The sequence below is a fragment of the Neoarius graeffei genome, chromosome 16 (assembly GCF_027579695.1).
Source record: "Neoarius graeffei isolate fNeoGra1 chromosome 16, fNeoGra1.pri, whole genome shotgun sequence".
NCBI classification, from domain to species: domain Eukaryota; kingdom Metazoa; phylum Chordata; class Actinopteri; order Siluriformes; family Ariidae; genus Neoarius; species Neoarius graeffei.
Genome location: NC_083584.1, coordinates 27,726,454 through 27,749,166, shown reverse-complemented (window position 1 = coordinate 27,749,166; position 22,713 = coordinate 27,726,454). Strand labels below are relative to the sequence as shown.

At 40.1% G+C, this 22,713-nt stretch overlaps 1 protein-coding gene across 2 annotated transcripts in view; it reads right to left on the bottom strand.

The window, feature by feature from the left end:
• Nucleotides 1-2,860: 2,860 nt before the first annotated feature.
• Nucleotides 2,861-22,713, bottom strand: part of znf704 (zinc finger protein 704) — a 152,641-nt gene continuing 132,788 nt past the window's right edge. The window contains exons 6-9 of one of the 2 annotated variants that reach the window (XM_060942724.1): nucleotides 19,329-19,596; nucleotides 11,530-11,643; nucleotides 6,046-6,143; nucleotides 2,861-5,901 (exon numbers count right to left, since the gene is read on the bottom strand). In XM_060942724.1, the coding sequence (XP_060798707.1) occupies nucleotides 5,790-5,901; nucleotides 6,046-6,143; nucleotides 11,530-11,643; nucleotides 19,329-19,596 (592 nt within the window). In that variant the 3' untranslated portion in view covers nucleotides 2,861-5,789. Of the gene's footprint in view, nucleotides 5,905-6,045; nucleotides 6,144-11,529; nucleotides 11,644-19,328; nucleotides 19,597-22,713 lie in introns of both variants that reach the window. The other variant, XM_060942723.1, reaches the window with a different exon arrangement.

Sequence of the window (22,713 nt, the reverse complement as noted above, 5' to 3'; positions counted from 1 at the left end):
CTTTGACCTCGGAAGTTATCAACATACAGTACGTCACCTGCTTTTCTTCCTAAAGTGACCCACATTCTTATACACATTTCAACTAGAGAACATCGCAGGCATTTGAAACTTCTAAGTATAGCTGGGCGATATGAAGAACATTCAAATCATCTCAAGAAAATTATGTGATAATAATTATATACTGTATATAAAACAAGCTTATTAGAAGCTCATTTTGTCCTCCGAGTTTGTTTTTAGACAGGATGAATTTGTCCTGGGGTTGATTTCCATGTTAAATGAAACATCTTGAAGTTTAAAAACTGCAGATGAGGCAGTTTCATCTTCTACATGTAACCTTGTGGGAAGCAGATGCAAGGTGGTGCTTACTTTTAACAAAGTGCTGCCATTGCCTTTTTTTTTTGGTCATAACAGAGCTTCCGAAGTTGAAAAAGTTCAGCTTTTCTGAAAAACACAAAGTGACATCAAGTGCCTTTTTTTTTTTTTAAAACCTCCTGATCAACTAAGATCATGGATCAGAGGGTAAGCAAGAAAAAAAATTGTCTTGGTCGTGAACATATACAGAGACTTATGACAATGACAATTATGACACTTTAACAGTTGCTGCATTCAATCAGATTGCACAAGCAGCTCCTTTGTCTTTATTTTGATAATAATCTGTGTATACTAGTTAAACATTTAACAATTAACAGAATGGAATAACTGTTTTATTCTATCCACATTCACTGGATTTTGAGAAACAGAGCATTTTTATTTTTAGCAAATTCGATAAATAAAAACTTTCTCTTGAAAAATAAAAAAAAGATACGGTCTTACCATCAAATACTTTTATTCCATATTTTGGTGCCTTTTTTTCTGTATTTTTGGGGTTTTGTTTGCGAGTAGTTTTTTTATTTCGTCCTCGGTTGGTTCAGTAACACGCGCCGCCATTTTCTTTTTCTTCTTTAGGGACTTTTGGTGTTTGGCAAACCAACTCAAAGGTGTATTACCGCCACTGACTGGGATGGAGTGTGAGACAGGAGATACCGGGTGAAAAAAAAAAACAACAACCCTATATTCTTTCATTTAGTTATTTCTGTTTCTTTTAAATACTTGATGATACAGTGATATATCTGACTTGATGCGCTCCACCATTTTGTTTTTCTCTACTCACGGTATATGAGTTGATATCCTAGCAGTAGCCAATCAGAGTGCAATTGCTCATATCCAGTGAATGTGGATAGAATAAACAGTATTATTATTAAAACAAACAGCAATCACACGCTCTGATTGGCTACTCTACTACTAGGATATCAGCTCATATAACGTGAGTAGAGAAAAACAAAATGGCGGCGCGTGTTGCTAACCAACAGAGGATGAAATAAAAACTACTCAAAAACAAAACCACCAAAATATACAAAAAACTCCAAACAAACCAAAATATGGAATAAAAGTATTTCATGGTAAAAACGTATCTTTTATCCTGTTCTACAGGGTCGTTATTATTATTATTATTATTATTATTATAATAATACATAGGGCCAAATTACTCAATTCTGATTGGTCAATCGAGGAGGGCTTTTTTCCTTAACACGGGGCCGTATTTCTGAAATGCTATTGGCTAGTTCGTTGCTTGGTTACGGTTACAAAAATTAGCAAATTTTGTCAACAAAATGGCTTCTATAAAGAAGTTCCAATAAAATTTTGTACACCACTTTCAAAATCCTCGTGTCGTGTCGCCGTGTCATGATGAAAGACGCTTTAGAAACTGATTCAAACGTGCTATAGATAGTTTTGCGCCCTGATTGGTTCAGAAACCGTGAATGACAAATGTTGTGAACTTGAATGGCTTCCGAAGTATGAATTTGGCCCTATATATTATAAACAAGTAATCATATGGTTCCTCATAAAATTAAGGATCAATTTCACTCATGATTTCAAAGTTTTGAAATTGCCCTCGTTGCTTCGTGACTCGGGCAATTTTCAAAACTTCGAAATCACACATGAAATTAATCTTTAATTTTACTCAGCCCCATACGATTATCTATACTTATAGCATTTTTCACAAATTGCTACTGTCATTCCACCAGTTTGTTTACATTCTAAGCGGAAATGATTTTGTCGGATGTTTTGTACAAAGTTTTTATTTAACGAATTTGCAAAAAATGAAAATAAAAATGCTCTGTTTCTCAAAATGTGGATAGAATAAAACAGTTATTCCACTCAATCACTCAGTCTCATTGTACGTGGCTTTATAGCTATCAGCTCATGTATGACTCGATTTCTTGGAATAACTGTTAAATAGACCAAAGCTGTTTTTTCTACTTTAGAAGCTTGTTTTTGTTCCGAAGCACCAAAATCGAACTCATTTTGAGATAGTAAAAGCGAAATACAAAAATGAAGCCGTCCAAGCGTTCAAAAATTCTTACATACTAAACACTACTATGAAGAATAGTATGTAGTATACAGTAGAGCTTATACTATAACATTGCAGGGTAGAGTATACAAGTATGGCATTTTGAATGGAGCCTATGCTGAACATCAGAAATGCAGCTGCAGTGACTCATGAAATTTTTTTGTAGATAATTAAATGTGTTTGTAAAAATGTCTATTTATATTATCGCCCAGCTCTACTTATAAGCCTTAACCAGTTGGAGTGATTGTAGCGTTTAGCTGTAGTGCCACTGGCGAGTGAATTAAACATCGCTGAGCACAACCTCGAGGCTCAGGAGGATATACTGATACAATATATCTGTATTTAGAAATATCAGGCAATATATATATATATATATATATATATATATATATATATATATATATATATACACACATACACACAAAAGAAGATAAAAAAAGTAATTTAAAGATTGAATGTGAACATAAATTGTAGAGTTTCTACATTTTCTTTAATAGACTATAAACTTAAACACAACATATAATGGCAGTTTTTTCACCTTAAAGTAAGTACTGTGTACTCTGTAGGAAAAACATCACAAAAATGGAGCACAAGGATTTGGGGGGGGGAGCATTCTGTTAGACTTTTCACATCTTTATCCACTTTTACACCTGGTCAGTTCATGTTTCTTGTATCTTGATTGTATCCTGAGAAGATTTTAAACACATTTGTAATCCAAAGATTTGAAATCTGATCAGTAGATTGGGTGGAATAAGCAGATAGACATGTTCAGCTTATTAAACACCTTCTACTTCCTGTGCTGTTCCTCATTTCTAGGGTTACATTAGAAATGTATTTTTTAATTTCTTTAACGTGGCAGCTTCAGTAGGGGTGTAAAAAAAAAAGTTTCAGATAGGAATATCAGCCTGGCAGTCGACGATACAGCTGATTTACAAGCCGATATCCAGTTCGAATTGGAAAGAAAAACGGTTTAAAACCAATACTGCTGTTGAAAATCAATGTACGTATACAGCAATAAATATACACTCGCTGGTTCACGTGTGTGTGTGTGAGAGAGAGCAAGGGGGTGTGCGCCATCAATACATGTTAAATGTAACTGAATTAAATCATACTGGTCGGACCTGAATTGAATGGTATCAGTGCTGTATCGAATCATATTAGTTCAGTCATAAATTAAAAACGTGACTTGTGTTTTTCTGTATTGTTTTTGTATCGTATCAAATACAATCTATTAAAATGTGCATCATATTGTCTCAAAGAATGAAATCAACACCCCTAAGCTTCAGCAGTCACGGCCTCAGTGTGTTGTTGTGTAGTGCATTGAGACAGGTTGTGGTTGTTGAATGTGGCTGAGAGATACGGATTTATTTACACTTGACTGAAATGAATCTCTCCAGCTAACAATTTTTACATGGGCACAATGTTTTCTGAATGTTCTAGAAATATCTGATCTGTTTCTCCAGGCGTCCTGAGAACATTTAACGCTTATAAGTGTTCCTACAACGTTGCAGCAACATTATTATTTTTTTTTTTCATTTTTTACATTTCAATAGGTTTTTTTTTGTCTCACTGGGGACGTTGTGTGAGAAACATTGCAGGAACGTTTATTTCTGGAATGTTGATCGAGCCTTTAAAGAACCTGTAGAACGTTTACTGAATGTTCTAATAGCGTTGTCTCAGATCTCCTGAGAAATCAGATTGTAATCTGTCTTAAATGCATCTCGGGTGCATTTACACCTGAGGTAAATAATCCTGATCCGGGGATCATCCTGATACACACGAAGCATGAACTGACCAGGTGTAAACAGTGTCTCGGTTTGCGTGAAGTGCTAAACAATTCTCAGTGTTTTAAAATTTAGCTTAGAACTACATACATAATCATCCTGAACGAAGGAATAAGAGAGCTGTTGAAGGAGACTAAAGTGTGGTTGGTGTGTGTGTGTGCTGGTGTTGAGCTGTGTGTTGGATACTTGTTTATTCAATACTGCATTGATAGGGACAAAAACAGCGCCAGAGAACTTACAACTGCCCCCTGAGCAACCGTTTTCTTCTTGCATAAAAGTCCATCACTGCTGGAGTCACGGAGTCTTCATCACCTGGAGCAGCGTGGAGAAAAATCCCATTTCCTCCTCATGTGATCACTGTGCAGCATAGTTACACAATCTTCTCAAGGACAGACAATAAACAACAGTGCTTCCAGCTTGTGCCCACTGAGTGAGCTCCCGGGGCCGACGGAGTACGTGCTCGATCTTTTTATTACTTCCTACTTAACATGTGTGAGGTTAGGGGGAAAAAAAAAAACGGGTGCAGACGGAGATCTTTTACTCACTGCCTCTTTGAAAGCGTCGGGACGATGCTCTGCAGGTGGGCGTGCCGACCTGTCTGTTAATGATCGAAGGACAAAGCTTTTTTTTTTACATTTTTTTTTACGCAAGCTCATCTGAGTGAGTGTGGCTCGGTTTACGCTGCCGTTATCTGATGTGTGGGGGATTTATGAACATGGCAGTCGTGCACAACTGAGTACAAAACCCAAAAACAGAAATGGCACAGAGAATCCTTTTTTGGTTGCATGTATATATAGATATAGATATATACGTCTCCTAAAAACTGAAAAAAGAAAAAAAAAACGATTACCTTCACTGCTTTTAACTTTTAGCTGCTGGTTTTGCTTTCGCTGAACGCATCATCCCTGAAAGAAATGACACACACATATACAAACAGAGATAGAAAACCTGTCCCTCCCTAGTGAGTGTAATTGCTTGTGACTATACGGAAGAAAAGCTGTGGCTTATCCTTCTCCTTATGCTTATCTATCATTTTTTGATCCATTTCCACCAGGGGGCACGCTCCTCCCTAAACACACGCAACCACAACCACAGCCACGCAGTCTCTCAGAGCGAGGGTGGACAGTCTCGAGTGTGGTTGGCAGTTGGCGCTCATGTTTATCCCTGCTGAAAAGCAGAAGTGGAAAAGTGTTCATGGAAAACAAGGATCTTGGTCTGGACTCCATTTTGTAGCACTCTAAGTGTTCCTCTTGATTTTTTTTTGTTGTTGTTGTTTTTTTAGAAAACAAAACTCAGGCAGTGATTGGACCCATGATGTCTGGTCCCTCCATGACTTGCACGAATGTTTTACAGCTAAACGTTTAAAAAAAAAAAAAAAAACATAAGAAAATCCCCCATCAAACATAAGAATTTGCCTGTTTGTTTTTTTTGCAATATAGCGCTACTCGCCTTTCTCCGAGTTTTTGGCAAGTACACTGGGAATGTTTGAAGAGTTCTGTTTGAGATCCTGGTTCCAGGCCAGGAAGTGGAGGATTGTGGGGACTGTGGTGGAGGAGGTGGAGCAGAAACAGTTTTGCAAGTGAAGGAAGCCCCGCCCTTTTTTCCTAGGCAGCTCAGTCCACAAACCTCTGGCAGGCTTTCTTCCAGCGGCACGCTGTGCACCACATGTCTCTGTTCTCCATCCCGTACACCTTTCGGCACTTCTTACCCTCACCTCGGGACTTCCTGCTGCACCGACAAACACACACACACCATCACCAACCCACACATTACAACTGTGTTTGTCAAATATGTTTTTTAGTCACAAATGGAGGAAAATGAACCGTGTTAACTTGTACGTAATGAGTGTAGAAAATGAAACCGATGTACCTGAGTGAGCCTGAGGCTCGGGGTAGAGACGAGAGCACTGGGATGGTCTGAGAGCGCTGCTCACTAAAGCCCTGTGTCTGACTGTGAGACGGAGAGGCCTGGAACACAAATCGGCTCATTTACTACACACACTATTGCGCACAATATGCAAATATTATTCTTTAGGTGTGTGCACGTGTGTGTGTTACCTTAAATGGATATAACTTGCATCTGTGTTTTTATCAGCTTTACAGTATGTATAGAATGGAAAAGTGAATGCATTGAAACAATGATTGTGAAGATTTACAGTGGATATAAAAAGTGGACACACCCCGTTAAAGTGACAGGTTTTTCTGATGTAAAAAAATTAAACCACGATAAATAATTTCAAAACTTTTCCCACCTTCTAATGTGACCTATAACCTGTACAGTTCAACTGAAAAACAAACAAATCTGTTAGAGGGAAAAACATTAAAAAAAACATACAATAAGCTGGTTGCAAAAGTGTGTGCACCCTTAAACTAATACTTTGTTGAAGCACCTTTTGATTTAATTACAGCATTCAGTCTTTTTGGGTCGGAGTCTATCAGCCTGTCAAAGCTAGGCTTGGCAATATTTGCCCACTTTTCCTTGCAAAAGCGCTCCAAATCTGTCAGATTGCGAGGGCATCTCTTGTGCACAGCCCTCTTCAGGTCACCCCACAGATTTTCAATTGGATTTAGATCTGGGCTCTGGCTGGGCCGTTCCAAAACTTTTTTGGGGTCATTCTCATGCTGAAAGATGAAATTCCTCTTCATCTTCAGTTTTCTAGCAGACACCTGAAGGTTTTGGGCCAAAATTGACTGGTATTTAGAACTGTTCATAATTCCCTCCACCTTGAGTGTCCCAACTTTCAAAGGTGGGAAAAGTTTTGAAATTATTTACCATGGTCTCATTTTTTTTTTTCATCAGAAAAACCTATCATTTTAACAGGGTGTGTACACTTTTTATATCCACTGTATTTCCATTAAATTGCCTTGAAAATGCTTTATATAAATAATGATGTAATTTTCTGCAAAATTTAACTGTTGCACAAGTCCTGTTTTATCAATGAAAAAAAACCACTCTGTTTTGATGCTATTCTCATTGAGACTTTCATGTATGTCAGAAATTTTCTGTTTTCCCCTGACATTCCACAGTAAGGGTGACGAAACCAGAATGAAAAGATATCAGTAGGTTTCTTGTCATCGCTCATGTGTTTTCTTATCTTACCGCAGACAGTGGAGCAGAAATTAAGCAACTGATAACATGAAATGACAAATAATTGGCCTTTAAATGAAGTCACTATTTCCTAGAACTGAAGTAAGAAGGTTCTTTTTGTAACTGGTTTGTTCTGTTGGCTATAAGAGATGAAAAGTCTGTTACATGACACTAAATGTTTGCTCAGTTACAGTTCAACATTTCATATCAACAATCTAATTCTGTGAATCTTCATTGGCCACTGCATTAAATGAATCTAAATGGTTTTGGTTATACATAACTGCTATTTTTATTCGACAAATCAAATCACTAATACTTTTTATTTTATTTTTTTTATAAATCCTCTGGATGCAAACCCAGTCAGCTGCCTAGACTCTGCATTTTTTCTAAAAAATATACTGTATATTCTCATATGCAGCTTTGGGACCAAAAGGTTCCCAGTTTGATTCCCTGGACCACCAGAAATGACTGAAGTGCCCTTGAGCAAGGAACCTAACCCTCAACTGCTCCCCAGGCTGCTTTGGGTATGTTGTACGTCACTCTGTATAAGAGCGTCTGCTAAATGCCTGTAATGTCATATACTAGTGCATCTCAAACAATTAGGATATCGTGAAGAAGTTCAACATTTTCCATCAGTTATTTAAAAGCGTGAACATTTTATATATTCCAGACTCATTACATGTAAACTAAAATGTTTCAAGCATTTTTCTGTTTTAATTTTGATAATTATGGCATACAGCGCAAAAAAAATAGAATTTTTCATTTTGAATTTGAGTAAAACAGTATAAAATACAGTGTATCTCTTGGTCTAGTTCAGCACATGTAACCACAATCATGGGGACTTGACAGTTGTCCAGAAGACAATCAATCATCGACACCCTCCAAAAGGAGGGGAAGCCACAGAAGGTCATTGCTGAAAAGGCTGGCTGGAAAAGGTGCGCAAGCAACAGGGATGACCGCAGCCTTGAGAAGACAGTCAAGAAAAGTTAATTCAAGAAGGTGGGAGAGCTTCACAAGGAGTGGACTGAGGCTGGTGTCAGTGCATCAAGAGCCACTACACACAGACTTCTTCAGGAAAGGGGCTACAACTGTCGCATTCCTAATATCAAACCACTCCTGAACCAGAGACAACGTCAGAAGCGTCTTACCTGGGCTAAGGAGAGAAAGAACTGGACAGTTGCTCAGTGGTCCAAATTCCTCTTTTCAGATGAAAGTAAATTTTGGGTTTCATTTGGAAATCAAGGTCCTAAAGTCTGGAGGAAGAATGGAGAGGCACCCAATCCAAGGTGTTTGAAGTCCAGTGTGAAGTTTCCACAGTCTGTGATGATTTGGGGTGCCATGTCATCTGCTGGTGTTGATCCACTGTTTTATCAAGTCCAAAGTCAACACAGCCATCTACCAGGAGATTTTAGAGCACTTCGTGCTTCCATCTGCTGACAAGCTTTATGGAGATGCCGATTTCCTTTTCCAGCAGGACTTAGCACCAGGGCTTTGAACCGGTTCAAGGAACGAAAACGAAAACCGGGAACTTTTTCTATTTCACATGGAACAGAAACGAAACCAGAAACTTTATTATTTTTTATGTTCCGGAACAGAAACGCTTATTAAAAATAATGGTAACCGGTTAATACTGGTTTTTATTTCGTTCCTCAAAGTTTCCGTAGCCTACAAATAAAAAAGTCATTCTTCTCCTGCGCAAGTTTCTATGACCCGCTGGGGTTCACTTCCTGTGTGACGTTCGCTGACTGAATGGAGAGAGCGGGAAGGTGGACTACTATCACATCTCCACATGATAATAAGTGAGTAAGTGCATTACTGAGTGTCTGAGCAAAGAAGAGCCTGAACGTTGCAACCTCCCTATTGGCTGTTTGTAAAAATGTATCAATTGTTGCCCTTCCCACGGGAATCATCGCGGGCTCGAGAGACGAGACCTGACGAGTTAGTTCATTGGTAGCAGAACAAAATGTCTGGACACAAATCGGGTTTTCAGAAAAGGAAAGAAAATAAACGGAGGGTCGAAAATACAAAAAAAAGGAGGCAGAAAGTGCAAAACGAGTTTTAAGGTAGGACAAATGGTTACTTTTTAAGGCAGCCCACCGTGGCTGCAGGCTTTCAGTTGTGTCACTGAATGGTTACTTTTCTGAGGCAGCCCGCCATGGCTGCCTGCAGCCTTATTTATTATAGCCCATTTAGTTAAAATAGTTGATATGAAATGTTTATAGTTATAGTTATGTGATGGTTGTCCTGATTTAGACTGGTGTGTTTTGTTTTTTTTTTGGGGGGGGGGGTTTGCGCGATGTTGCACCCGGGTCCAGATTAGGGCAGAACCGGGCCTGGCTACATTTCAGGTGTAGTTTGTTTTATGTATGTATGTACTTGCATAGATGTGTACTTGGTCTCCCAATATGGCGCCTAACAAAATCTCGCGGCGCGGTGACGTCATGCGGTAGCCCTCTATAGGGCCTGACTAGCCTTTGGTAACACACTAAACGAATTATCTTTCATTTTTGGCACTTTTTCTGTTTGTGTAGATGGGAAGACATACTGAGAATCCAAATCGCCAACATTTGAAATAATAATTGTTTTGAATTATTTCTTGTCTTATTTAATGAAGGTTGTAATAGAGTTAGCCTACATTTGGCTTAAGCTGGATGAGACAGAGACATAATTTTATAGCCATTTGTTAAACAGCTGACAGGGAACGTAATTAACCGTTCCGGGAACGAAATTTTTTTGTTCTAACCGGTTCGGGAACGTCTATTTAATGGTGGAACCCAAAACCGGAAACGTTAAAATTCCGTTTCTGTTCGGAACGAACCAATAGGAAAAAAATTCTGGTTCAAAGCCCTGCTTAGCACCTGCCCACAGTACCAAAGCTACTACCAAATGGTTTGCTGACCATGATATTACTGTGCTTGATTGGCCAGCCAACTTGCCTGACCTGAACCCCATACAGAATCTATGGGGTATTGGCAAGAGAAAGATGAGAAACACCCGACCCAAAAATACAGACGAGCTGAAGGCTGCTATCAAAGCAACATGGGCTTCAATAACACCTCAGCAGTGCCACAGGCTGATCACCTCCATGCCACACTGCACTGATCCCATAATTCATGGTAAAGGAGCCCCAACCATGTATTAAGTGCATCAATAAACATACTTTTCAGAAGTTGGACATTTCTGTATTGTAATTTTTTTTTATTGATCTTTGGAAAAATTCTAACAATCTGAGATACTTGATTTCTGATTTTCATGAGCTATAAGCCATAATCATCAAAATTAAAACAAAAAAAGGCTTGAAATATTTCACTTTATGTGTGATGAAAATAGAAAAGTTTACGTTTTTGAATTAAATTATGTAAAAAAAAAAAAAACTTTTTCCATGATATTCTAATTGTTTGAGATGCACTAGTAAGTGTGTCTGAGTAGTGTTGCTAACAGATTTGGTGACTTTTTAGACCGTTTTAGTTTAACCCAGTGACAAACCTACTGATTTTTTGAGCAGATGTTCGCAACTACTGTATTTGATACAGCACTCCAGCTCATGTAACATCCACTGTTCCCAACGACCAATCACTGATCTATATGGTGATATGAGCAAAGATAACTTTTTTCTATACGAAAATTATAATCATAATCTTTTTTTTTCTATTTTGATCAAATTCTTCCTTTGTCAGGTAATGATTTTGATATGCCAACAAGACCGCCAATGACGGTGTAGCTCACTCCGGCCCCGTCTAGTCCAGAAAGAACGATCTAAAAATGGGCCACCTTGCACAATAAATGTTGCAAGCTATATACATGCTAGGAATACCGACCTATTTGTCAGAAAGAATCCAAAACAGCAAGGAGTTGACCAAGAAGAAGTGATTTTTGTTGAGCTGCTCTTTAAGGCTTAATTAGTCCATAACTTCATTAATAATTGTAATTACGCAAATCTGGGTAGACATTATATGCACCCTAGGTTCCCCTACCTTCATACCAGAAAGAATCAAAATCGGTGAAGAATTAAGAGAGAAGAAGTGATTTTCGTGAAATGTGGATGACAACAGACGGACGCTGGACAATACATGACGGCATAAACTCATCGCCTGTCGGTTGGATGAGCTAATCATCATGACGATTCAGTGACTATGTGAATGAGCTTATGAGGTCATCACAACTTCAAGTGACTTTAATACTTATTACCTCCTTTGTGAACACATGAACTCTGTGTGTGTGTGTGTGTGTGTGTGTGTGTGTGTGTGTGTGTGTGTGTGTGTTCACCGGGGTTCCGGTGAAGGTGACGGGTGGGGACTGCCAGGAGATGCTGAAGCTGCTGCTGTTGGTGGGGGTGAAGCGAGCTGAGCTGGTGGAGGGGATGGAGACTGGAGCCGTGGCCTGTGGAGGGACAGCAGGAGCGTGCTCACACACACACACACGAAGCTGACTCTCATTACACTGGAACAGGTTACAGCTGAGAGGAGCGCACTGATGGGTGATTGCTCAAAGTGCTCCTTGGTGTCTCTAAACAATTTATGAGCTGTCTGTGGTCCAGTTGTTTTTAACCGTGCCTGGGTTGCTATGATAATATCAGAGCGAGCAGATGAAATTTTCATTGTGAAGATTATTCGAATAAAAGTTTATGGATGTTGTGTATATGGACAAGGAATATGCCTTCTGCTTAAAGGAACAGTCCACCGTACTTCCATAATGAAATATGCTCTTATCTGAATTGAGACAAGCTGCTCCGTACCTCTCTGAGCTTTGCGCGACCTCCCAGTCAGTCAGACGCGCTGTCACTCCTGTCAGCAATGTAGCTAGGCTCAGCATGGCCAATGGTATTTTTTGGGGCTGTAGTTAGATGCAACCAAACTCTTCCGCGTTTTTCCTGTTTACATAGGTTTATATGACCAGTGATATGAAACAAGTTCAGTTACACAAATCGAAACGTAGCGATTTTCTATGCTATGGAAAGTCCGCACTATAATGACAGGCGTACTAACACCTTCTGCGCGCTTCGGCAGCGCATTGATACGGAGCTCAGATATCAATGCGCTGCCGAAGCGCGCAGAAGGTGTTAGTACGCCTGTCATTATAGTGCGGACTTTCCATAGCATAGAAAATCGCTACGTTTCAATTTGTGTAAGGCAGCTGGGCCATAGAAGGTTCACGCTGCACGCTACACGTTCACGTGAAGAACCGGACCCTGGGCCATTAAACTTCAACTTTTCTCGGTAGTCGTCCATTTTATCTCCCTAGACCCGTTCTGATTGGCTGGCGCGGCGCTGACCTTGGGGTCGTGCATGCATTGACTGGAATTTCCATCTTCACGCCTAGAAAAAAGTGTGCATGTTCATTTCTCGCTTCACGCGTGAAGTGTGCAGCATGCAACGTGAACGCCGTTCTATGGCCCAGAGCAAGTCATGCTACGTTTGTCCACTTTTCTTTACACGCGTGTAGCGTGCAGCATGCAGCGTGCAGCGTGAACCTTCTATGGCCCAGCTGCCTAACTGAACTTGTTTCATATCACTGGTCATATAAACCTATGTAAACAGGAAAAACGCGGAAGAGTTTGGTTGCATCTAACTACAGCCCCAAAAAATACCATTGGCCATACTGAGCCTAGCTACATTGCTAACAGGAGTGACAGAGCGTCTGACTGCGTCTGACTGACTGGGAGGTCGCGCAAAGCTCGGAGAGGTACGGAGCAGCTCGTCTCAATTCAGATAAGAGCATATTTCATTATGGAAGTACGGTGGACTGTTCCTTTAATATTTATATATTTGAGTTAATTTGGTTAACAGGTAGGAGACGGAGGAAGACCATTTTTAGTGTGGCGTAATTTTCCCCAGCAGTGAAACTTTCCTTATGTGGGTGGGGCAGGTGTTTGTTTTACAGATATAATATAGAGAAATATTAAATGCTTCTTAAAAAAAAGCACAAAAGCTTTACTGAATGTTCGCACAATATTTCAGCCTATAAATGTACTACAGCAGTGTTTGCTCTGGTATTGGTTAAAATTTAAACTCCATGAAATGGACACAGTGCAGTTGTAAAAATCTCCCTGGATTAACGAACTTTATGTGAGCAAAGTGGCTCTGAATGTTTAGAATAATCAGACCAAAGCTCAGCAACTGAAAAATAATTCTCCATTTGAAAGGAGAAAGCAGCGCGCAATGGAAAATGTGTTTAATATGTAACTTACGGTACCTGTCTTTTTTTTCTTTTTTTACTCCAGAGCCTTTCAATGTCTTGGAAAAGTATAATCTCTCTTTGACCAGTGAGCTTCACATCTGCCCCCGCATGCATGAGAGCATAAACCACCCACTACCACAAAGTTTTCAGGCCTTCTAACTTGCACAACATCAAAATATCACCAGATATCCCTTTTCTTTTCCAATGCCATATTTTCCTCCTGACTTCCTGTGAAGCGAGTGCATAACAAATACCCGAACAGTGATTTCAGCTTTCAAATACTGGCTTACGTTCTGGCCATTACATGCTATTTCATCATCCAGGGAGGTGAAATAAACTAGGGCAGTGTGTGGCATGTGTGAGTGTGAGAGATCTGTGAGCACGGAAATACCAAACAGGATAATTAATGACTTAATAAAACAAATTCTGATGACATGTCACATGTTAAATCCCAGACACTTTTTAGTCACTTTGCAGTCTTACACAAATTAAATGACAGTCACTACATTTACATGCACAAAATCTTCCGGCTTTGTCCCTTATTCCATAAAAGGCAATATTCCTACTAAGCTGTTTACCTGGATGATGAAAAATTAATATTCCATGAATGTTCCAGTTTAAATGCATTTACCATGTAAACTGTTGTCTAGTTGGTTTGTGTACAACGCACAGCAGCTTAGAGGCCGTGTGTCACAAACTGCCAAAAAAAAAAAAAAACCTAAGGATTTTCCTAAAACCTGAATAATATTGACATATCCCATGTCTTAATCAGAAAATTTGGAATAAGGCCAAATTTGGAATATGCTTTTTCCATGACCCGTATGAAATTCAGAATATTGTCATGTTCAGAATAATAATGGATTATTAGTGTGTGTGTAAACATAGTAAATGAAGGACTTCTAGCATTATAGGCACCTTTTGCAAACCCCATGTGAGGAGATTATTTTTTTCAATAAATATTGTTTTACATATTATTGATTGATTTTTATTTTATTTAAAAATATGATCTGAATCAGATTATGAATAATAGAAATGCAAAGATAATTACAAAACTCTCTCTCTCTGTGTGTATATATATTCTATCCACATTCACTGGATATGAGCAATCGTGCGTTCTGATTGGCTACTCTACTATTCGGCTATCAGCTCATATATTGTGAGTAGAGAAAAACAAAATGGCGGCGTGTGTTGCTGAACCAACCGAGGACAAAATAAAAACTCTACTTGAAAACAAAACCCCCAAAAATACAAAAAAAAAGGGCAACAAAATACGGAATGAAAGTATTTGATGGTAAGAACGTATCTTTTTTATTTTCCAAGAATTATTATTCTTGCATTTTTCACAAATTGCCCCTGTCATTTCGCCGGTTTGTTTATATTCTAAGCAGAAATTATTTTGTCAGACGTTTTGTAGAAAGTTTTTATTTATTGAATTTGCAAAAAATAAAAATGCTCCGTTTCTCAAAATCCAGTGAACGTGGATAGAATAAAACCGTTATTCCACTCAATCTCGTCATACATGGCTTATAGCCAACTCGGCGCGTATCAGCTTATGTATGACTCGATTTCGTGGAATAATTAAGTAAGTAAGTAGCTAAATGAATGAATGAATGAATGAATTTAAAAATATTATCGGTATGTAACCTAACCGCTTTCTTGTGATTAGGACTTCAATACTTTTGAGGCAGGAAAACTAAAAGCAGCTGTCTCATTCCCGTTATGTTTTAGACTGATTGTTTGAAACAAAGTGACTGACTGAGAAAAGCGATACACTAAAGGCCTGAGCGTATGCCAGGATTAAGTTGGAAAAAATATCTCATCTCATTATCTCTAGCCGCTTTATCCTTCTACAGGGTCGCAGGCAAGCTGGAGCCTATCCCAGCTGACTACGGGCGAAAGGCGGGGTACACCCTGGACAAGTCACCAGGTCATCACAGGGCTGACACAGACACAGACAACCATTCACACTCACATTCACACCTACGGTCAATTTAGAGTCACCAGTTAACCTAACCTGCATGTCTTTGGACTGTGGGGGAAACCGGAGCACCCGGAGGAAACCCACGCGGACACGGGGAGAACATGCAAACTCCACACAGAAAGGCCCTCGCCGGCCACGGGGCTCGAACCCGGACCTTCTTGCTGTGAGGCGACAGCGCTAACCACTACACCGCCCTGGAAAAAATATAAATGACTAATTTCCGAGTTTGAGGGGGGAATTTCCTGCTTTATACAGTGTAGGTTGTGGTCGGATTGGGCTGGCAGTGAAACACTACTTAACTCAAAGTGCTTTTATTGAGTGTAAACAAGCTGTAAATGGGCAGAACGTGTCTGTTAATTCAGTGCATAAGTTTGACATGTTTAATTCATTAACAATTCAGTCATTTTGTAAACAAGTCCCCAGGGTGAACGACTGGGTATCGATCACTGACACGGACTCAGTCATTTCCTTCTTCATTTGCTGGTGATGAGCTTTGCAACTGCAAAACTGAAAAGTGCAAAACAAAGCATGACATTTCCTTACACATCCATAACCCACTTTATGATTATCAAACCGAGATTGAAATTAAATGTTTATCTGGGGGTTGGTGTAGAAACATTCAGGAATTATGTAAAGCCCATTTGGAATTGCATGCAATCTACATCCAGACCACTTGTGTCAGCGAATCTTTTCGGTCATGACCGAGATTCATTCCTCTATTGTTCAGCATACTAATGTTTGAGTCAGCGAATTGTCCAGTCAGAGGTTCACTCCTCTGTCAGATAAGTTGAGTCAGTAAGTTCAATAAGTCTTGTTTGGGTTCATTCACATTCACAGTAGGACGTTTCCCGTGCTTCGGTGCATGCATGGGCTGGATCGTGGCAGCATGATCAGGCTGCACATTTGAGCAAACCATGCAACTGAATGAACCAGTGAATGAATTTGAATGAGTCATTTAAAGGGGAACTGAAGTCATTTTTAAACTTGTTTTACTTCCTAATTAACGTGTTATTCAATTACGTTTTCAGTTTTAGTAACCTTATATCGTGACTCGTATTGGCAACTAATTGCCATTAAATATTATACTTATCGGCCTAATGTAGTTCAGCAGACGTCGTGGCCCACACGAAACTTCGAAATGTGAAGAAGTGTCAGCCAGGTGTCAGTGCCGTCATTTTGAAAACTGTTTTCCAAACGAAATATTGCACAAAAACGAGTTTAAATGACGACTACTGCCTACTTTTTTCAAACTTTCCTGATTGCTATCAAAACAAACAAAACTTCCAGCTTGATTACATCAGCATTCAAAACAGGGCGCGTGCGTCTTTTGACAACCCCTGTGTCCGAAATCGCCCCCTACTCACTATATAGTGAGGACGCCATTTTGCAGTGCTGTCCGCGCTGAAAGAAATCAAATTAAAAGTCTCAAATTTGATTTAATAAAAAGCAGCAGCAAAGAAGAAGGTATTCAGCCTTGATTTAAAAAAAAAAAAAACTGAAAGATGCAGGTACTTTGTATTCATTAATGTGGGAAATGCGTTCAGTATAATATGTACTTATGACAAAAACACATGCATGTATTTATTATTTTGAAAACCCACCAGCCGGCTGACCTGGCACATTTTAATTGTGCGACAGTAATGATGTAAATACCAGCATGATGGACTAGTGTCCAAAAGTGTTTTTTCCTCTATATAGTAATTCCTTATATAGGGAGTAGGGAGTAGTGAACGAGTGAGCGATTTTGGACACAGGGAACGTTGGCAGATGTTGGTCACTTTGATTTCCGCTGTACGTTTTACTTCCGTCCTACGATGTCTTGCACAGGTCTCAACGGATCTCGTTTACGGCCATTGCTTTGACATATGGACTGATATATTACAGAGCATATTTCAAACACTCATAACTTGCTATAGCAGCGACAAAATAGCGATCAAAAATGCATTCCGATATTTAATAAAATGAGATAAATAGAATTTTGATAATAAAAAAAAATTTGCCTTAAGTTCTCCTTTAACTGAGCAAACTCAAATGACTTGCGTCACTGAAAGGACTTCAAAATTTCAAATGTAAGCTTTATGTTTCGCTGAAGAAACAAAAAGGCCAGGAGGAAACTATCACGTAAACATGCCAACTGCTCTACAATAGCCCACTGATGACTAAATGTAGTGGTTAATTTATTATGTGAAAGCCAGTTTACTACAAACCTCCCACACCACTGTGGAACATATTCTTATAAATGTATAGATATACAGTATCTTGAAAATGATTCTAATGAAATTCATATGGTGACATTGAGCTGTAATCAACATGCATGTCCAAAACGCCAGGATTTGAAGAATTACAGTTTAAAAATGTGTGTGAATTTAAAGTCTACAAATAACAAACCATAAACCTTACAATATTTAAATAATATTGGCTGGCGTTGGGGGCGGCACGGTGGTGTAGTGGTTAGCGCTGTCGCCTCACAGGAAGAAGGTCCGGGTTCGAGCCCCGTGGCCAGTGGGGGCCTTTCTGTGTGGAGTTTGCATGTTCTCCCCGTGTCCGCGTGGGTTTCCTCCGGGTGCTCCGGTTTCCCCCACAGTCCAAAGACATGCAAGTTAGGTTAACTCGTGACTCTAAATTGACCGTAGGAGTGAATGGTTGTCTGTGTCTATGTGTCAGCCCTGTGATGACCTGGCGACTTGTCCAGGGTGTACCCCGCCTTTCGCCCGTAGTCAGCTGGGATAGGCTCCAGCTTGCCTGCGACCCTGTAGAACAGGATAAAGCGGCTAGAGATAATGAGATGAGATACCACGATAAAAGTCAGCCAATATTATTATTATTATTATTATTATTATTATCATCATCATCATCATCATTAGACATACACATTCCTTGTGGGTGTTCAGTGCATCGTTCTCTTTCAAAATTCTCTCAAAACCTTCTGTATTTAATGAAGCAAACCTGGCGGCCATATTTGTTTACAAATTGTCCCAGTCACTTGCTAGTGTACAAGCTTTACATCTCCAACGTGTCTCTTTTCCAGTTTTTCAATGTCCGTTGGTATGTTTTTCTCTTGTAAATATGTGTAAAGAATATTTAATGAAGTTTTGGTAACCTTCTGGGTGTTCAGCGCATCTTCAGTTTCAGTTCATTTATTTAGTGCTTGATTATAGCATAGCTAATCCTAGTAGTATCACTGGATTAGCCTTGTCGTCTCTCTTTCTCGGCCGACAAAGAAATGATTGTGTGCATGCGCAGGAGAAAAGTTTTGTCATTGGATATTCGCATGAGCGCCGACGTGTGATGTCGTGTTGTCTTGACAACATGCAATATTGTAACGATATTGCACGCTCATTCTCCACTGGGCAGAGTGGTGTAATACACGTCGGACAAGTGATATGATAACAATATTGCATGCCATCAATAAACCTACTAGAAGGGAACAGAATACGTGTTTTTATTCCATGGAAAAAGTGTCCTGTATGTATAATAATATTCTTTATAGCATGGCGATAAAGTTACTACATTCAAACTCCCAGGAGTTTTGAAGATTGTTTTGGCCAGAGCTCAAGTCCCTGTTATAGTAATAACGTAATAAAGTGTGTTCAACATGAAAGGGCATTCATACACACTTCAAAATGAAATTCAAGGACTTTTTCAGCACACTGGTTTTGTTTAGTTTTGTTTTCAAGGACTACTCGAGAGACAACTTGTACATACAGGAGAGAATGTTGGATCCAAGCTTGAGGTATGTGTGAGTGAAATTCCTGCGCTGTGCATGTCAGCGTCCTCTTGTTCAATGCATCTAAATCTTCAATTACAATCCATTGCTTACATTTCAAAAGGTTAAACTCAAGAACATTATGTACCTCATACAGGATATAAACCCTGACAAATGCTTGAAAATGTGAGCGAGTGGTACCTGGTAGGCGTGGTCAGTGTGCACCAGGTAGAGTGCACTAGGGGCGGAGCGACTGAGAGGGGTGGAGCTGCTGCTCTCGCTCTTGGCTCCGCTGGTGCTGTTGGAGGTTTCGGTTCGTCTGTGTTCGGCGGCAGGTGGAGGAGACAGAACAGACGGAGACGCAGGGGACAGACTGCTCAGCCCGTCAGCCACCGAGTCTGTATTCAGCTTAATCTCGGTGTAATAGAAATCCTCCTCTCCATCACTGCACTCCGAGTCACAGTTCCGCCTGGGGGCAGGGGAGAAAAGCGGGGAAAGGCTGTGACACCATCTCATTAGCATACTGATTCAGTTGGCTGCACTGCTCTAATTACTCTGAGAGGCAGAAGTGCAATTTCCTTCATAAATTATTTGCAAATTAGTGTCGGTTTCACAGGAACTGCACGCAAATACAATTACAAATGCAATGTAATGTGCAGTGTATTTAATTACAACTTGAAAGAAAATCATTGATGTGCCTTAAGTATAACATAAAGCAGAAATACAGTGCCTTGCAAAAGTATTCATCCCCCTTGGTGTTTGTCCTGTTTTGTTGCATTACAAGCTGGAATTAAAATGGATTGTTGGAGGGTTAGCACCATTTGATTTACACAACATGCCGACCACTTTAAAGGTGAAAGTTGTTGTTTTATTGTGACACAAACAATAATTGAGATGAAAAAACAGAAATCTGGAGTGTGCATAAGTATTCACCCCCCAAAGTCAATACTTTATAGAGCCACCTTTTGCTGCAATTACAGCTGTAAGTCTCTTGGGGTATGTCTCTATTAGCTTAGCACATCTACCCACTGAGATTTTTGCCCATTCCTCAAGGCAAAACTGCTCCAACTCCTTCAAGTTAGATGGGTTGTGTTGGTGTACAGCAATCTTCAAGTTATGGCACAGATTCTCAATTGGATTGATGTCTGGGCTTTGATAAGGCCATTCCAAGACATTTAAATGTTTCCCTTTAAACCACTTCAGTGTAGCTTTAGCAGAATGTTTAGGGTCATTGTCCTGCTAAACCATGAACTTTCATCCCAGTCTCAAACCTCTGGCTGACTCAAACAGGTTTTCTTCCAGAATTGCCCTGTATTTAGTGCCACCCATCTTTCCTTCAGTCCTGACCAGCTTTCCTGTCCCTGCAGATGAAAAATATCCCCACAGCATGATGCTGCCACCACCATGCTTCACTGTAGGAATGGTGTTCTCAGGGTGTTGGGTTTTTCCCCCACACATGGCATTTCCCATGATGGCCAAAAAAGTTAAATTTTAGTCTCATTTGACCAGAGAATCTTCTTCCATGTGTTTGGGGAGTCTGCCACATGCTGTTGGGCAAACTCCAAATGTGTTTTCTTAAGCAATGGCTTTTTCTGGCCGCCCTTCCATAAAACCCCGCTCTGTGGAGTGTACAGCTTAAAGTGGTCCAATGGACAGATACTCCCATCTCTGCTGTGGATCTTTGCAGCTCCTTCAGTGTTATCTTTGGGGTCTTTGTTGCATCTCTGATTAATGCCCTCCTTGCCCGGTCTGTGAGTTTTGGTGGGTGCCCTTCTCTTGTCAGGTTTGTAGTGGTGCCATATTCTTTCCATTTTGCTATAATGGATTTAATGATGCTCCGAGGGATATTCAAAGTTTGGGATATTTTTTATGACCCAACCCTGATCTATACTTCTCCACAGCTTTGTCTCTGACCTGTTTGGAGGCTCCTTGGTTTACATCTTGCTTGCTTAGTAGTGTTGCAGAGTCAGGGTCCTTCCAGAACAGGTTGATTTATACAGACATCGTGTGACAGATCATGTGACACTTTGATTGCTCACAGGTGGATCTTAATCAACTAATTACGGTACGTGACTCATGAAGTGAATTGGTTGGATCAGTTCTTATTTCAGGGTTTCATACGAAAGGGGGTGAATACCTATGCACACTCTAGATTTCTGTTATTTCATCTTAATTATTGTTTGTGTCACAATAAAACAATTTTCACCTATAAAGTGGTAGGCATGTTGTGTAAATCAAATGGTGCTAACCCTGCAAAAATCCATTTTAATTCCATCTTGTAATGTGACAAAACAGGACAAACACCAAGGGGGATGAATACTTTTGCAAGGCACTGTATCCATTAAACCATCAAGCAGCCTGCCAGTCAATGCGCCAATGTGCTGTAGGTTTTTTTAAAAAATGATATTAGGTTTCAAAACTGCAGATTGTGATGCCTATTAGTGACATCCATCCACCCGTTATCTGTAGCTGCTTATCCTGTTCTATAGGGTCGCAGGCAAGCTGGAGCCTATCCCAGCTGACTATGGGTGAGAGGCGGGGTACACCCTGGACAAGTCACCAGGTTATCGCAGGGCTGACACAGAGACAAACAACCCTTCACACTCACACAATTTAGAGCCACCAATTAACCTAACCTGCATGTCTTTGGACTGTGGGGGAAACCAGAGCACCCGGAGGAAACCCACGCGGACATGGGGAGAACATGCAAACTCCGCACAGAAAGGCCCTCGCCAGCTGCTGAGCTTGAACCCAGGACCTTCTTGCTGTGAGGCGACGGTACTAACCACTACACCACCGTGCCGCCCACCTATTAGTGACATTCATATTACAATTCAGATTTTATTGTTGTTGATATTGTTGTTGTTTCGATCTGTTCTGTTCCATCATGACAATTTATGGACACATGGGTGACAAATCAAAGGTAAAACCGGTGCCTTTGTTTGGCTGGCATGGTTTGGGTTCATTTGTCCCGTTAGAGCAAACACTCACTAAAATTAACCAAATAACCTATTCTGACTGATCATTTTTATCCTATGATGAAACTGGTCTCTTCCAGGATGACTCCACCCTCATCCACAGCAAAAAGGCTCACTGAATGGTTCAATGAGGATGAAAACGAAGTAAATCATATGCTCTGGCTTTTACAGTCACCAGATCTTAACTTAAGTGAACTTAATGGGAGATTTTGGTGCGATGTGTTAGACAGCACTCTGCAACTCTGCACATTGACACTCTGGGGAAGCCATGGCTTAGTGGTTAGAGAAGCAGCTTTAGGACCAAAAGGTTACTGGTTCAATTCCCTAGACCAGCAGGAATGGCTGAGCAAGGCACCTAACCCTCAGCTGCTACCCAGGCTGCTCTGGGTATGTTGTACATCGCTCTAGATAACAGCATCTGCTAAATGTAATGCAATGCAAACACTATCATCAAAACACTAGTTGAAGGATGGTGTTCCTCGCTCCAGTAGACTTGTAGAGTCAATATTAAGGTGCACTGAAGCTGTTCTGGTGGCACAATACTTAACTAAAACAACTGGTTGGGTTTTCCTTTAATTTGTCACCCACCTGTACATGTTTCTAAGTCA